This window comes from Mustela nigripes, chromosome 13 (genome assembly GCF_022355385.1).
Source record: "Mustela nigripes isolate SB6536 chromosome 13, MUSNIG.SB6536, whole genome shotgun sequence".
Lineage (NCBI taxonomy): Eukaryota > Metazoa > Chordata > Mammalia > Carnivora > Mustelidae > Mustela > Mustela nigripes.
This window is the reverse complement of record NC_081569.1, coordinates 30,943,933-30,960,964: the sequence shown is the minus strand read 5'-3', so window position 1 is coordinate 30,960,964 and position 17,032 is coordinate 30,943,933. Positions and strand designations below refer to the sequence as shown.

Here is a 17,032-nt window from a genome sequence, read left to right as displayed (position 1 = left end):
CTAATTCCCCTCTCAGTGAATGTCACCACCTTCATTCCGATGCCTAATCTGAAATCTGAGTCACCCTCGCCTCCGGTCTCCCACACACACCTCTGTCGCTTCTATCTATCTCCTAAATCTCTCTCTTATCTGCTCACTCCTCTTAACTCCCTCTGCTTTACTCCAGGCCCCCACCATCTCCTCCCCAGACTACTCTGAACAAAACCGGAACTGGTTTCGTAGGTCTTGTCTCCTTCCAATCTACACTTCATGAAGCAGCCTGCGTGATTCTTCTAAAATGCAAATCCGATGTCAGTTCTCACTGCAGGATAGCTAACTCATCTTTGGATCAGTTTAGAGACTGATGTTTCTTCTCTAATTCCCCAACCCCACCCTCCCTCTGCCCCCACAAACAATTTAGTCAGGTTAGATGCTCTTACTGTTTCCCACACTCCTTATCTTTCCTTACCATAACATTCTTCACGCTTCTTTGTTACAACTCTTTCCTGCTAGACTGGGAACCTTGTCTATCTGGCTCACCATTGCGTTCCTTGAACACAGGGCAGAGCATGAGACATGGTGTTTTATAAATATTAAAAGAACGAATGAATAATTTTATCTCAGCACCCAGCACAATATCTGGAAAAAAAAAATCTTCAATAATATTTGGTGCATTAAGAGGTTGTTGTGGAACTACAGATATATGATTAATTAAGCAACATGTAATGAGCAAAATTAATATTGTGTAGGCTTTGTCCTTAAGGAGCACATAGCCTTCTTAATTAGGCTTAATTCAGAGACGGCTCTCTAGAACAGGTGGCTTTGGGAGGAGAAAGGGAGAAATAAAAGTTCTTACCTAGGGAAATGTAAAGGGTGAGTGTAAAAATGTCAACACTTGGGTAGGAGAAAATCTTGTGCCTACCACATGGCTAACTCCTAGTTAAAATTTTCTGTGTCTAGGAAGTGTTCTATATTCGGACCTACTAGTCAGAGGGCTAGCTTTCTTCTTCGCTACCTTGGATACTGGTATTTGGCCAGGGAATCAGCTGCAGAATCTAATTACTGCCAGCAATTAAACACTGAAATATATTGCCTCTCTAAAGTTGGAAAATAATCCTTTTACTACAGAGAATAAGATTCTTACCAAGTTTTATATTCATTGGCTTTATTAATTTTTCATTTAATTTTTATATCAAAGTATGCTTAGAATAAATTTCACAAGAATATTTGGTCTAGTTATTTTTGGCCTGCACTTTGATAACTTACTTATACCAACATACAAAGGCCAGTCTGTTTTCTTTGCTCTAAAACTTTCTTTGTGCTCTATTCCTTGAACATGGGCCTCATGCTCTAACTTAGATGAAAAAAGTGTTAATTTCACAAACGGCTTAATATATCTCTGTAGATTAATAGTTTAGACTATATAAAATATGTTGATTAGCAGTATAAATGTGAATTGAAGTATTAGTTGAAAATCTTGTTGGGAGGATGAAAATGATAAATAAGAGTCCTAAGGAAAACTCTCAGAGATGCCTTATTAGAGAGAAGAGAGGTTAACGAATACAAATGTTGATTTTTTAGAGGGACTATCTACAATGTCAGTTACATTGCAATAAGAGGAGGAATCTGAATTCAAGTGTGTGCCTGGGGTTACTTTTCTTGAACTGATATAGGATCTATAACTTTTCATTTGGGCTTCCATCTATTAGTGGTTTATTAAAGTGAGCTTAATTAAAATTGCGGTTTAGTCACAAGTCAGAAGTACATGATTTAGTCACCCTATTTTACAGAAAGTGCTTTAAACTTTTTGACTTAACTCCAGTGTACATGATGGGCTGAGAAGTTAGTGGCACAGTTCACAAAAATGAAACATGAAAATCAGTCTGATATTTTATTAGCCACAACTCATAGTTCTTCTTTAAACTTCATTTTAGAAGTCACATACATTTTACAATTTTACCAACGAAAAATTTTCAGACTTAAAAAAGATATCTGAAAATTAACATTTGCAAGGCAATTTATGGTTTCCAAAGGGTTTTTCTCATTAATTATCTCAGAAAACTGAATAATCACATTATTCATGATGTGATTATTAAAGGTTAATTAAGCAAATACTTGTGAAGTAATTGGGAGGTAATCTATTTCTAATTTAACAGGTCAATCAGGGGTATTTAGGAAATATTTTTTCTGGTTAACAACTCTAACCAAAACAAAAAGATATTTAAACGGTTTCTCTGGTGGAAAACAATAAGCATGTTTGTTCTTTTAGGAGTCGATTGTTTCAAAGAACTGGGATGAGGGTTCCTAATTCCACCGTTTGGATGATCTAAGAGGTTTTATGAGGAGTCTGAGCTCTTCCCTCCTAATGTTAACGCAAACCTTATATTGCTTATTTTGGCGCTTCCCAATAAAAGAAAACATTTGAAGAAAATAACTACGAGAAGGCACGCAGGGATGTGGAAATCAGAGAAATAGCCATCTTCTCGTGGGAAGCAACACATTTTGGTTATTGACTATGCAGAGCAGTGAACAAAAATCCAACTCATGTGAACAAGGCAGGCTTGACTCTTGGAGCATTAACCACACAAAGAGATTTTCTTAAGTCTTCCATGGGTGCAGTTTATAAAATTAGCAGTGTTCCCATCAGCAGTGTAACTACAAACTGCTTTCCCCTAACTCTGGGAAGCCTGGGTGCTGCCTCACGATGACCAAGGGTTCAAAATCACATTCCTCTCGCTCCCGGTTTACCGGCGAACCGCGTCGTCTTCAGATTCGACAGAGCGAAGTGCCCTGCAGAGGCATAGGTAAAAGGTCTGCTACAGCTAGAGGATCAGCACCGGGACGCCCTCGGGCTCAGGCTCGGCCCCCGTTCGGGCTGGAGGGGTGGACGCCGGGCACCTTTGTCTGCGCCCTGCTTCCCTGGACCGGGGCCGAGCGACGCCGGTGGGCGCGCGGGCCCGGCAGTCCGGGCGGGCCCCGGCCCTTCCCGGGGAAGCGCGCGGCGAGGGCGGCCCGGCCTGGAAGCCGGAGGTCAGAGGCGGCGCGGTGGGCCCCCTCCCACGGGAGCCGCGCCAGGTCCCAGCAAGAGCCGGGCGGGATCGCTATTGTTTTTGGCGAGCACATAAATCCCCGCGCCGACCCTCTGCGCACCCAGGTTTCCTCCCGGAGGCCATTCGGTTTCCTCTGAGGCCCTATATAGAGGCCCTGGGCCCAGGCTGAGGAGAGGTGCGATCCCGCTCCGGCCTCCTGGACAAGCCCGAGCTTCGAGCGCCTCTCGCCCCCAGTCTCCGCAGCCCGAGGTGTCAGGGGAGGTGAGAAAGGGGTCGATTTCTCCCTGGGGCGCGGAGCCCGCGGCTGGGGCGCGCATGGACTAGGGGCTGCGGCGAGCGGGCGGCCGCGGCGAGGAGGAGGAGGATCCGCTTCTCCGGGGTTTCCCTGACGCCAGCAGCAGCGCCCGGCGCGCGCCTCGCTCCCGTCCGCGGCTCCGGGGGGAGGGGGAGGGGAGCGCCGCCGCGGCCGGCTAGGCGGCAGCCGGGATTGGAGCGGGGGCGGGCCGCGCACGGAGCCGAGGGGGTGCGGGCGAGGGAGGCGCGCGCTTGCGCGTGCGCGGGTGTGCGCGCCCCGGGCCCCCGCCCCCCACCCCCGCCGCCTGCGGTCTCCGCCCCCCTCGCGCTGGTGTGTGGAGCCGGAGTCGGCGGCGGGTGGCGGCGCCTGGAACCTGGAGACCGACCGCCCCCCACCCGCCCCGACTCAACCCGGGCCCGGAATGTACTGACTCTCCCCCCTCTCTGCCCTCCTCCCCTCTCCGCCCCCCTGCAGGAGGGAGGCGCCCCCGAGTCTCCCCTCCCGCGAGAGGGGCCGCGCGGGCCGGGCCGGGCGGAACAGTGGCGGCGGCGGCCGCGGGAGCCGAGCCTGCAGCGAGGGACCGGCTGAGGCGCGCGGGAGGGAAGGAGGCGAGGGCTCCGCGGCGCTGCCGCTGCCGCCGCCGCTGCCGCCGCTCGCGGGGCAGAGATGGCGGCGGAGCGGGGAGCCCAGCGACTCCTCAGCACCTCCTCCTTCTGGCTCTGCTGCTTGCTGCTGCTCGGGCGTCCGGCGCCCACCGCGGCCGCCAGGAGCGGCTCCCCGCCGCAGTCCCCAGGTAAGCGGGGGCGCGGGCCCCGGAGGCGCGGGGTGGGGGCGGGGGCGCGGCACCCGCACCGCATCGGTGGCTGCGGTGTTTTTGTTTAGGATCCTGGAGGAAACGTGCAGGAACTTCTCTGCCTCGGCTCGGGTTGCCAAAGAGAAAGGGGGTAGCGCGGGGTGGAGAGTGAAGTAGGCGGGCGAGGGTGCCGCCGGGGGAGGGGCGGCCGCGGGGGCGCGTCGGGGGCTCCCGGGTCTAGTTCTGCGCTTTGTACCCGGAGGCAGGTTCACCCCTCGCCTCCCTCCCCTCCCCCAGGCTCATCCCACTTGTAAGAGTGGGACATTCTTGTGCTCACACAAGCACCAGTAGAGGCCACTACACACCTCATTAAATAAACAATCGCACGCCAATTCATTAATTTTCAGGAAAGGAAGGGGGAGGGGGGGCTCGAACTCCGCATTCCCTGGCTAGGGATTTCCCTGCCGAGGTCCCAGGGAAGCGCTGGCAGATCTCGAGGGACACCTCGTGAGGGGATGGTAGTAGCCCCGAGGCTGCGGAAAAGAGAGGGTGTCTGAGGGGCACAATTGCCCCCTCACAACCGCTAGTGTTGACTTAACGATGAGGGCGCCTTGGAGAACCGCTCCAACTGATTATATCTGTTAGTGTTTCCGTTATGAAATGCTGCTTCTTTCCTGGGGATTACAACTCTATTTACAGCCTGGTAACTGCTCTTAACCTAGGGAATTGTCTGAGCACCGGATTTTAAGTACTCTATGTTTCCGAGTGGCAATGTATGTATTCAGCCCGAAAAGCGCTTTTCAGGTGTTATTTTTAAATATCATAGATTATTGAAATTACCTGCGTCCCTGTTTAAGGAGGCCAATGAACAGACGCCGAGCCTGCCTGTTAGAAGACCTTACAGGGTAGTTGAGGAGCGGGACACACTCAGCAGTTGAAGGGCAAATTAGCATGTAATCTGACTAAATTGTTTGACCAAGGTGGTGTATTGTAAAACTTGACAAAACTCTCACCTACTAGTATGAGATCTGAAATTTTTGCACTTGAACGTCATCTGTTCAGGCACAGTGGCAGCTTTTAACCCCCAAGCCTTTACTTGTTTTTCGGATTCATACTGAATAGTACTTAAAATCACACTGCAAATGTAACTTGACTGATTAACTTTCTTTTGATTTTCTTGCAGAGTGTTATTAGCTCAAAAGAAAAGCTTTAAACCTGAATACCAGCGGGCTTTATCTAAACAGCCATATATAAACAATAACGTTTTAGTATCAAACCTGCCTTTGCACATTCAGCCTATACCTGGGTTAGAATACACATTTTGGGCCTGAAATGTAGGTTTACTGATCCACCCTTTCTAGTTTTGTGGATGGGCAAGAGAAATGTAACTATTTTGGAAGACGGATTCCTTCATACTCTTAATTTTATATGTGGTTCCTATTATGTTTGTTTTAAGTAATTGGTGGAGATTCTTTAGAATTTTGTCAGGAATTCTGTAAGTAAATAAAATGCTAATAATTTTATTAGGTTAATAAAAGTCATGTAAGCAGTCTCTTAGAAGTGGTTGAAACATGTATTTCAACACTGATTCAATTGATGGCTTTTATTTTGTGACGGTGAGGTGCAGACATTGCTTAAATGTGTGTCCTGCTTTCATGGAGCTTCCAGTCTGGTGAATGGGTAGAAAAGATCTGTTAAACTACCAATTATGTAATTAAGCACTAGAAAGGAAAAGAATGGGTTTTGAGAAAGGGTATACTGCCAGGACCCAATCTAGTCTGGGTGTCAGGGTGTTGGAAAAGTGAGATCTGAAGGGGGAGGAGGTCTGGAGGTGGGGAGGCTCACAGCTAAGTCTGGAGGCTTAGTGGTATAAGTAGAGACTAGAGCACATATCTTGATTCCTGGTTCAGAGTACTTTGCATATGCCATCCTGCTTTATTTCTCATTTCTGCAATAAGAAGGGGCTGGTCAGTTCTGTTATAAGCTGCAGGGAGATGGAGGAAACGGAGAACTGAGTTAAGTGGCAACTGAAACAAGGGGTCGGTAGATCCCGTGTCATTTGTCAGTGGTTTTAATTTTTTATTTTTGTGAAGGGGTAGATGCAAACCTTTCTGTGGGGGATTACAGTGAGTAGGTGGTAGGGTGATGGAGGTATTTGGTAGAAAAGGGAGAAAATTAGGGTGTGGGACAGTGGGATAAATGTAGTGGTTTTCCAGTTTAGGGTAGACTTTGAGGAGGACAAAGGAGGTGTCAGTTGTAGGGGCACCTGGGTGGCTCAGTGGGTTAAGCCTCTGCCTTCAGCTCGGGTCATGATCCCAGAGTCCTGGGATCGAGCCCCACATCGGGCTCTCTGCTCGGCAGGGAGCCTGCTTCCTCTCTCTCTCTGCCTGCTTCTCTGCCTACTTGTGATCTCTCTCTGTCAAATAAATAAATAAATAAATAAATAATCTTTAAAAAAAAAAAAAGGTCTGCTGTAGAGGGTTGGAAATGATTAGGCACACTGGCTGGTTTTAGGAAGGAAGGAGGGGAAGATTTCTGAGAATGAGTAGGGACATCGGGAAAGAAGTCAGGACAGAGCAGCCTGCCTGTGCTGTGCAAGGCTTCTCTAATCAGAGTGAGGGCTAAGGAATGGTGATGCGGTAGAATTGAGATGCAAGAATGGGAAAAGTAGGGAAGTCAGTATTGAGAGGTCAGATGAAATCAGTTTGAATTTAAAGTAGACCAGATGGCACCTGGGTGGCTCAGTTGGTTAAGCTACTGCCTTCTATTCAGTCCCAGGGTCAAGTCCTGCATCAGGCTCCCTAACGTTACCCCTCTCATGCTCTCTCTCCCTCATTCTCTCTCTCAAATAAATATATAAATAAAATCTTTTAAAAAAAAATGAAGTAGATTAGATGAGCTATTTCCAGTTTCTTCAGCAACTTTCTATATGCCAAGAGCAGAATTAGTGAAGTTTTAATCTTGTGTTGGTTTTTTTATGAGTTACATGAAATATGTAGAAACCTTTTAAAAAACTTTACTAGAGTAATTGAATATTCTATTCCTTGGTCAGAATGCAAAAAAGTGTTGGGGCAATGTCGTAATGATGGTGAGGCTAACCTTATTCTAGTCTTCAGGGGTGTACTGTAGCTACATTTCTCCTTCATGGGAACAATCCTGGTCAACATCCCACATGGATGTCACTATCTGTCTGAATCATTGACTTGATGATGTGATTTGTTACCTCACAGGGTGGTCTGTTCCTGTTTTGAATAACTTTTGCCAGTAAACACCGCTTTATGCTGCACTTTTAACTTTAATTTTCAACCTTCCCACTCTTCTTGATTTTTTTTTTCCCCTTTTCTCACCTTTTTCGGCATCACTCTATTAATTCATCTTTTGTGATCAGTTCATTATTTGTTATTCAGGTTTTTCTTTCACTCCCTTATTAAATGTTGGCATCAAAGATGATCTCCTGTCTTGTCTTTATTGCTGCCTGTAAGCTAATGACTGTCCTGTCCACTCTTCTTTATGTGCCATTCAGTAGCTTCTCTGAATAGGCACCTTACATTACACAAGAACAAAGGTAAACTCATTTTTGCTCCCCTCCCCTCCTCCTTCACTCATCCCCTTTCTGTAGACAATAACAAACCAATTCCTGGCCCTGGGCTCTCACATTTTTGAATGATTGCATAGACTTGTCTTCCTGCATTACCTGTTTTGGGCATCTCTGTGCGCCATTCAGCCAAGCTGAGATCTAGAAGTCATCCTGGATCCTCCCCTTTCTCTCATTCTTATAGCCCATACTTCTATTTGATTTTTACCTCCTAGATATTTCTTGAATCTGAATCTTTTCATCATCATCCCCCCCTAGACTAACAATAGTAGCTTTGTAATTCATCTCTTTATCTCTGCTCTTACCCTCCAGACATCTGTCTTTCCCCCGCCAGAATGAGTTTTCCTATGTCCTTTTCTGAGTATGCCATACTTCTACTTAAAATATCTTAGTGTTCCACAGCTTGAGTGTCAGAGTCCTTGGCATGAGGATCGTGAGGCCTTTTGTGTTCTTTACCACTGGCCTCTCCCATCCTGAATTTAAAGCCTCATCTCTTGGCACCTCTAATGTGTATACCTGGTGTTCCACCGCTTTGGGTTTATTGCAGAGCTTCATGTCCCCATGCCTTTGACATGCTGCCCCTCCTCCTTTTCCTCCTCTTCCTCCTCCTCCTGCTGCTGCTGCTTCCCCCTCCTTCCCTCCCCCTCTCCTTTTTCTTCTTCTTTTTTGTCCTTTCTTCCTGTTAATGCCACTTCTCACCTTGTCTACTTCTGAGATTCCTGTTCATCATTCAGTGAGTTTTTCTCTGCTATTCCCCTGCCCAAAGAGAGTTAGAGTTGTTATTAGCTGTGTTCTCATAGCTTTCCAAGTACTTGTCACTTTGAAGTCTCATGTCACTTACTTTCTTGACTCCTCAACTTGTCTGGACCTCTTGACGATTGGGACTTCTCTTATTTACCTTTTGTGTACCTGGTGTAGCAGAAGCATCTGGAGCAGAGTGGATAACTGGTAAATGCTGATTGAATGTTGAATTGGCTTTGTTTTTATCCTTTAGGGCCATATATATGCACAAGTCTGATTTCTTTGTGTGATGGCCTTTCACACATTTAATGACAACATTTGTGTATGTGCAAGTATGCCACTTTCCCTTCCTTATCTAAGTGAGTTACCCTTTGTTCCTTCAGCCACTCTTCACATTACTTACTTTTCTGACCCTTTGTGAACTTGGCCATCCTCACCTGGATATGCTGCAGTTTTAATGTTTATTAGTTTTGTCGCCTTTGGAAAGATGAGTGATTTTACTGAGTCTTCTGTAGACAGAGACTGATACCCTGCTCTGCTTGCCTAACAGGATGAGATATAAAAGAATTTGTAGATTTCCAGGCAGAATGTTCAAAGGACATAAGAAATGTGGCTATTCTTACCTAGCACGCTGTATGAAAATTAGTATGTGATGTGGGATAGTGAAAAAAGACCTAGGATATGTGGCAGAGGATTTGGGATTCACTCATGGTCCATAGCTCCTCTTGTATCTGTTGAGGGCTGTAGGTAACCTTGCTTACCTAAATGGATTGTCAGCAAAATGAAATATAAAACTGCTTATAAACTGTAAAGTGCTGTATCTTTGTGGGATGGTTTTATTATTTCTTTTTGAAACTTCAAAAAATACTATAATTCTATTAAACTTTTTGGAAGTGTAGATTTTTTTTTCTGTTGGCTTAATTGATCATTGTTGGTTTATGGTTTTTCTCTACACTAATAAATGTTGGGATAACATTAATCTCATTATATATGGTGCTCTAGGCCCTATTTAATAGTCATTTCCCTGGGGTGCTTGGGTGGCTCAGCCATTAACATCTGCCTTCACCTCAGGTCAAGATCCCAGAGTCCTGGGATCGAGCCCCACGTCAGCCCCACATTGGGTTCCCTGCTCAGTGGGAAGCCTGCTTCTCCTTCTCCCACTCCCTCTGCTTGTGTTCCCTCACTCACTGTCTCTCTCTGTCAAGTAAATAAATAAAATATTAAAATAATAGTCATTTCCCAAACACTTTACTTTATTAATGACTTCTGCGTGATTGGGAGGTATTTATCATGTCATTGGTAGGGGTTTTGGCTTCTAGGTAAAATTGTATGACTAATAGGAGAACAGAAGATATGACCATAGATAAGATCAAGTTGACCAGATAGCTACCTGAGGTAATGAGAAGTCTAGTGTTGATGATTTTACAAAATTGAATTTGTCATGGAACATAAGCCAGTGAAAGATATTAAAATATAACCCCAATTTTGGATTCATTAAAATGAGTTTGATTAAGAAATTTTGGAAATAGAGACTAAAGTCATTTAGACCCACTAGTGTAATTTTGTCATATTTCTTTCTAATCTCTCTTAATGTGACACATCAGTGTTACATTATAATCATAATGTATATACGACTTTAAATGTAGATGTTCTGTCTTAACATTATGCCAGCTTTTGGTTGCTTTATTATCTTTAAATTATTTTTAAAATTTATTTTAAAATATGTAAATATATGTTTGAAGTAAAACGACATGGAAGTAAAGTATCACTTCTACCAACAAATACCTTTTTACCCATAAATAACCACTTTCAGTATTTTTTTCTCCTGCATATACGGATGTATGTATAATTGTATTTTTTACATATAAACAGGAACATACTATTTACTGCTTTTCAACTTGATCTTTGTTTTAAACAGTGTGTTGGAGATCTTTCCAGGATGTATAGACTTTTCTATAACCATTATTGAAAATGTCTGTATAATACTGCAGTGAATGAACATGGGGTTAACAGCGACAAATTAGAGTAGTATTTATCGAACATTCACTGAACTCAAGGTACTGTGCCAACCTTTTCTACATGCATTAATTCTTTCACCTTGTGAGGGAGATAGTAACATCCCCCCATTCTACAGATGAGGTAACTGAGTCTCACTTATTAAGTGACCAAAGGTCCCACAGCTCTCCTGTGGAGAAATTGTCATTTGAATCCAGGTCTTTTCAGCTCCAAAGCTTATGCTCTTTATTTTACTGCATGCTGCTTCTAATTATTTATTTTCCTGTTATGGGTGGATGTTGAAGTTGTTTTTGGTATTTTGCTATCATAAAAAATGCTATCATGAATATCTTTCTGCATATGGTGTTTCCCTTCTATTTTTTGGATCCCCACATAGGGAATTACTGGTGAAAGATCATTTTTGTGTGCTTATGAGAGTCAAGTATCCATTTATTATACACGAGTAATGATACCATTAAGAGTAATACCATTTGCTAGGACTTCTACAACTTTTTCAAGGTATATTCACCTTTAATTGTGAACTTTGAATACTTCAGTCCATTTTTAAAATGGAGGTCCTTAGCTTCTCTGCTTCGTCTATTAACTGCAGAGGTTAATTACCTAATTAATAGGTAATCTCAAAGGTCCCTTCTCCCTCCAAGTTTCTATAACTCTGAAGTCTATAATCTTGAGCCGTGGCTATCTAAATGGCTTCGGTTCAGTTCTTGTGTTTGAACACTGCTCCTTTCTATTCTTGGATGCAAGAATTAACCTTTTGTCATTCTCTGGAGCTCCAGTTATGGCACATCTTCTTTTTCTGACATGAAGTTGGACGTGATTAGGGAAATCTTTTAAGTTGCTTGTAAACAGGATTGTGTATGATTTTATATAAAAATAACTTTGTGGCCGATTTCAAGAAATAAAGATTTAAGTGTTGCGAAATTGTGAGATATTTTAAGTTGTAGGGTTCCTGGAAATAGTAGATGCTTACTCTCAGGCTTTGTGAGTGATATATGTAAATTGCCCAGGTTATAGATGCTGGAATGAGCAGGTTGTGATTCCTTCTTTTGATACCCTCATGTAAAGAAAGGAGAGAGAGAGGTAATAGTTATATATGTTTAACTTTATGGAAATCAGTGCTTGAATTCTCCTTGAAAGGAGTTAGCATTTGGGCAGTCCGAAAGTCAAATGTGTGTTTTTTTTTTTTTGCTTTTCCTCTTTAAAAATAACCATGAAAATACCTTCTTTAAAATGGTTTCATAGCAAGAATTTTTTTTAATAGCGAGAATTTTTAAATTTAATTTTCCAGTCAGTTTATCTATAGCCAAAACTAAAAATTTAGGTAATTTTGGCTAGTTGCAAACATTTTATCAATGGTTAATTGTGCACAAAGCTATAAACTGTGGAGATACTAAGATGAATTGGACATGGTTTCTATCCTTAGTATGCCTTGGTCTAATAGCGGAGATAAGACATCCCCACAGGTAATAGATACCTTGATTTGGAGGGAGAATCGGTCATTACTGCCGTGGGTGGAAAAACAGATTCTGGAATCACTGCGTTCCTGTTAATAGAGTAATAGTTCTGCTTTCTTTCATAATTTTGGTTCGTAGCTTTTGAGTATTCCTACCTTAGTTTTACCAAGTCAGTAGACTAGAAGTCTCAGAGGAAGTTGTTTTTCATTTCTTCTAAGTGAAATGGTTACTGGAATGTTTGAATATATGAGAATTCTAATAATGGCGCCATCTGAGGGGGCAGCTACTTCCATGTCTGTGGGAAATGTGGAGATTGATTATACTGGTTTTCAGAATTTATTATTGGTCAGTAATAGCCAGTAAAACTTGGTGATGAGTCCTGAGCAGAGTGAATTTTTAACATGATACTACATGGAAACTGGATACAGAATATTATTTTTTAGCTGTAGAGGAAGTGAAAAAAAAAAATCACCTGGGGGCGCCTTCGTGGCTCAGTCAGGTAAGCATCTGCCTTTGATCAGGTTGTGATTCCAGGGTCCAAGATCAAGCCTTGCATTGGGCTTCCTGCTTATCCAGGAGCCTGCTTCTCCCTCTCGCTCTGCCCCTCTTTCTGCTCATGCACGCTGTTTCAACACTCTCTCTTTCTCTCAAATAAATAAATAAATAAATAAATAAATAAAATATTAAAAAAAAAAACCCAACTAGACTTATTTTGTTATATAAGGTCTAGTTAAGATAATAACATTATAATTTATAAATTTAGGGACAGAATCACAAATTATGTTCTATTGATAACGTTTTATTCATAGCATAACTTTTAATGCAGCAACTAAAATTTAAGGGATTTTTTTGTTAATTCTTCAAAACCTTTGAAATTTGAGGTGGCTTTTCCTAAACTATGTGTAGTATTAATATCTAAGGGATTGTTACACTTCTTATGGCAATAACCCCCTTATTAATAGCCTCCTCACCTACATAGAATTCACCCATATGCACCCTTACCTTTAGAATACAACTGAAGACTAGGGAATGAGAGAAATTAGTTTTCAAAGTCCGTGCACCAAAGTAAGTTTCTCGGAGTCCCAAAGGTTCTGTTTAGAGCCTATTTCTCTTTAATTCATGTGGATTTCTAACAGATTGTACTATCTGATTTCTAAGCCCGTTGCTGATCAAAAGTGGGTAGAGGCTATTTTGGGAATGTCCCCTAACAACAACAAGTTGTGACCTTTGTAAGGAAGGAGATTTAAAATAAACATAAGAATGCACAGATCTTCCCTTAAACAGAAATAATTGTCTCAGCCATGTTGAAGAAAGTTTCTTTCCCTCTCTGTCACTGCTAATGGATTTTGCCTGCCCTTTGCCCTTTCTTTGCCCGTTATACTATAGATACAGTTGCTGTTTGGGAGATCTGTCCAACCTTCCAAATATCTGGAGTCTCATCTCACCTCAAAATAGTATGGGCCAGGTTGACACCTGAGGTGGAGAATAGGAAATGTGAATAGGAAGAGAGGTGAGGTGGCAGGACATGAAAATGAAAACGAAAACAGTATAAAACTTCAAACAATATGTAAAATAAAAAGTGAAATCATACATTTCAACCTTCTCCTCAGGGATAATTACTTTTAATATCTATGGACTTCTTTCTTTTTTTCTTTCTTTCTTTTAAAGATTTTATTTAATTATTTGAGAGTTGAGGACGGGCAGTAGGAGAGGGACAAGCAGACTCCCGGGTGAGTAGGGGCAACACAGGGCTCTATCCGAGCACTCTGGGATTATGACCTGAGGTGAAGGCAGACACTTAACCAACTGAGTCATCCAGGTGCCTTGGAATTTCTGTTTTATATGTACAGTTAAATATTTTAAACATATAATACATATATAACAACTAATGTATATATAAACTGAAAGTTGGGTTATACTGTCTTCAAGCTTGTTTTAAAGACATCTTTCCATGTAAGTACATACAAATTTATCACAGCTATTTTGATAGCCGTATGGTATTTTATAAGACATATAATACTTAATATAGCCGGTTCCAATTTGATGCTCCTAATTTTTTTATTGCAGACATATGCAGTCAACCCATTTTTACAAATATCTTTTTGTACATGTTCAAATATACTATAGAATGAGTTTGTAGATCTAGAATTGTAGGGTAAAAGAGCATGTGTATTAAAATATTTGATAGTTATTTCCAGATTGTTCTCCAAAAGGCTGATTTACTCCTTTCAACAGCTAGTGAGAGAGTACCTGTTTCCCCACACATTTGCCAAATAGTAGTTGCTTTCAGACTTCTTAGTCTTGACAGTTTGATAGACAAAAAAAGCGTATCTCTTTGAATTTTATATTTTAAAATTGTTAATGGAATTGAGCATCTTTTCAGATTTTTATTGATGGTTTGTTTCTGAAAACTGTTCAGGTCTTTTGTTCATATTCTTATATTCATTCTTGAATCTTAGGTTCATTTATAAATATAAATTAAACAATACATAATTAAGAATAGGAACAGTTTTAAATTTTATAATTTTCAAAACACTCATTGTTTGCGATTTTTAACTTAATAAGAAGCGAACTGAGTAGTTAAGTCAGTCTGCTTATCTGACTTCTGCTAACCCCTGCTCGTGTTCACTTGATATGGATTCATAAGCTTTCAAGCTGTTCTATTTTATTCACTGATTTGAGTGAAAATGGGAATTGAAACAGGTCCAATACCTCTTTTAAGACAGGATGAGAAACTTCGGCTTAGAGTAAGTTCAGTTAATCAAATACTTGAATGCCAGTTTGGCTCAAGGTACTGAAGTGGTTTCAAGTGGAAAATGGATGAAGAATGTAGCAGAAGAAACAAGTTCAAGGGACAGGATATTACTTCCATTCTGGACACCTTGAGTCTGAGATGCTAGCAGAACATCTCTGTAAAGGCCTCGCAGAATTAGGCTCAGGTGAGAAGTCTGACTAGGTGTCTTGGCTAGAAATATAGGTTCAGGAATTATCTGGATAGATGTTCGTCATGAGGGTAGATCATATCACTAAGGAAAAAGGAAACAGAGGGCAAAGACTGGAGCATACACCCATAGTAGGGTGTCCTAAGGAAGGGAAATATTACCTTGTCTACAGAAGAAAAGTACCTAGAGTCAACATAATAAAGCTGACTCCACTTACGGATATCTTATTCACAAATCTCGATATGAATAAATGGGATAGTGCCAAAGTAATACTGATTCTTTTCCTTACCCCCATGTGCATGGTGTGGCCCTAGGTTAGAGTGCTAGAGAAGGAAAGGGGAAGCTTACAAGGACAATTCTGAACAACTTTAAGTTAAAAAAAACACAAACACGCATATTCATTTACCATCCTTTTGGACTGAGGTACGAGATGAATGAGTAGATACGTGTTCATCTTAGAGCCTGGTTTATCTGAATCACTTATTAAATGTAAACCATTGTTATTGTTTTTTGTATTTTATAAACGATGAAGAGCCTTGCTAAAAATATATGAAAGTTAACTTGTGCTTATATAATTTGTTTTATATTTTTACTTGATGGATGTGTATAAATGTTAAATTGTTAGATTGTTAAATGAGGGTGCATATGTTGAGGATGATGGAAGATTTTAGTTTTGAGCAGTTGGTTAAATTTCTTAGAGGAGGTAGGACTTGACCTGGTTTTAAAGGCACAGAGAGGCTTTTTAGATGGGTCGGGGTTTTTTTGACAAGAAGGTTGAAGTGAAGAGCAGTAAGAGTTGAGGCTCAGTAAAGGCAAATTCAGTTGAAATGTTCTTGATCTGTGACCCATTTCTTGAAAGGTTCATTTTTTTATTCTGAAATTTATCACTTGTTATGAAGTGGAGGGGTGATTATTAGATGATGAAGTCATAGGCCAGATCATCTTTTAAAGATTGCAGTGCTGAGAAAGAAGCTGGAGACGGTGCTTGTTGCAATTTTTAATGCCTGAAAATTAACCTTATCATTCCATGTCTCCTTCTTAAGATTTTGTTTATTTTCTGCAAGATGTTGTGGGCATCTTTTGTGAAACATTGATTTCTCTGGAGTTCATTCAAAGTCATAGAAAGAAGCTTTGGAATAATGGGTCTTATGGCATTCTGGGGAGTTAATTTTTGCCACTTTTTGAAGAAATCTTTGCTTTTTAAAAAATTTTGTGGCAGTTTTGCGGAAGAGTGAATGTCTTACTTCAGAGTAGCTGTAGTCAAGTAGAGGTTTTGCAGCTTCAGAATCAGTCGTTAACATTTGTGGGAGGACGTATCAGATGACTTGTGCTACTAACACAATTGTGCTGCTAACTTGGTAGTTCCATTTTGTTCACACTTAAGTTTTAAAATTTGCCTCTGCATATGCATATTAACTTGACCTTGACATAAATTCCTGTATCACAGTCTTTTTCTTTCAGAACTCAGCGGATAGTTCTCCCTGTATCCCCCACATTCAATATTGTACATAGTAATAATATCTACTACATCTTTTTAATTTTTAAATCTGTATAATTGTAGAATTTATTATTATTATTTTTAGTGTTGTGGACTTTGAGATACATAATTTTCACCAGGGTGAGACAAGGTGGGAGTTTATTAATTGATGTTTTTTTCCAACCTGGTACAGTGGAGCTGCATTTTAGTTAGGCATTAGATTTAAAGTCAGCGCAAATAATATGAAAACCACATATTATCATATTTCCCTTCAACATACGTTAGGAAAGTCCCACATTGGACTTTTGATAAGCACTGAATGAAGGGGAGCACTTGCATTTATATTGTTCAGAAACATTTTTTTAAAACTCTGGAATTGTGGTTTGATGAGATGGTCATACTAAGGCACACCAGAGCTGAGCTCAAGTGGGAGAACAAGTTCATGTCTCAGATTGCGCGCTCCTACTGAATGGCAGGGAGAAGAGCTTGTTCTACCTAAATTGTTTCACATTTTCTCCTCATATATGGTTGAATTCTACTAACTTAAAATGTCTGTATGATGTGACTTCTCTGTTTAGTGAGTCTTTTCTTTTGAATGTACACGTCTCTATTAGGGTAGGACAAATTTCTTTTATTTCTTTATTACCTATACTCTGTTTTCTTTTCTTGGATTTCCAGAGATACTTGCTC

General features: G+C 41.4%; 1 protein-coding gene across 9 annotated transcripts in view; it reads left to right on the top strand.

The window, feature by feature from the left end:
* The first annotated feature begins 3,619 nt into the window (after nucleotides 1-3,619).
* Nucleotides 3,620-17,032, top strand: part of NEO1 (neogenin 1) — a 237,766-nt gene continuing 224,353 nt past the window's right edge. For all 9 annotated transcript variants that reach the window (XM_059371881.1, XM_059371883.1, XM_059371879.1 and 6 more), the window contains exon 1: nucleotides 3,620-4,117. In XM_059371881.1, coding sequence (XP_059227864.1) covers nucleotides 3,991-4,117 — 127 coding nt within the window. In that variant the 5' untranslated portion in view covers nucleotides 3,620-3,990. The remainder of the gene's footprint in view (nucleotides 4,118-17,032) is intronic.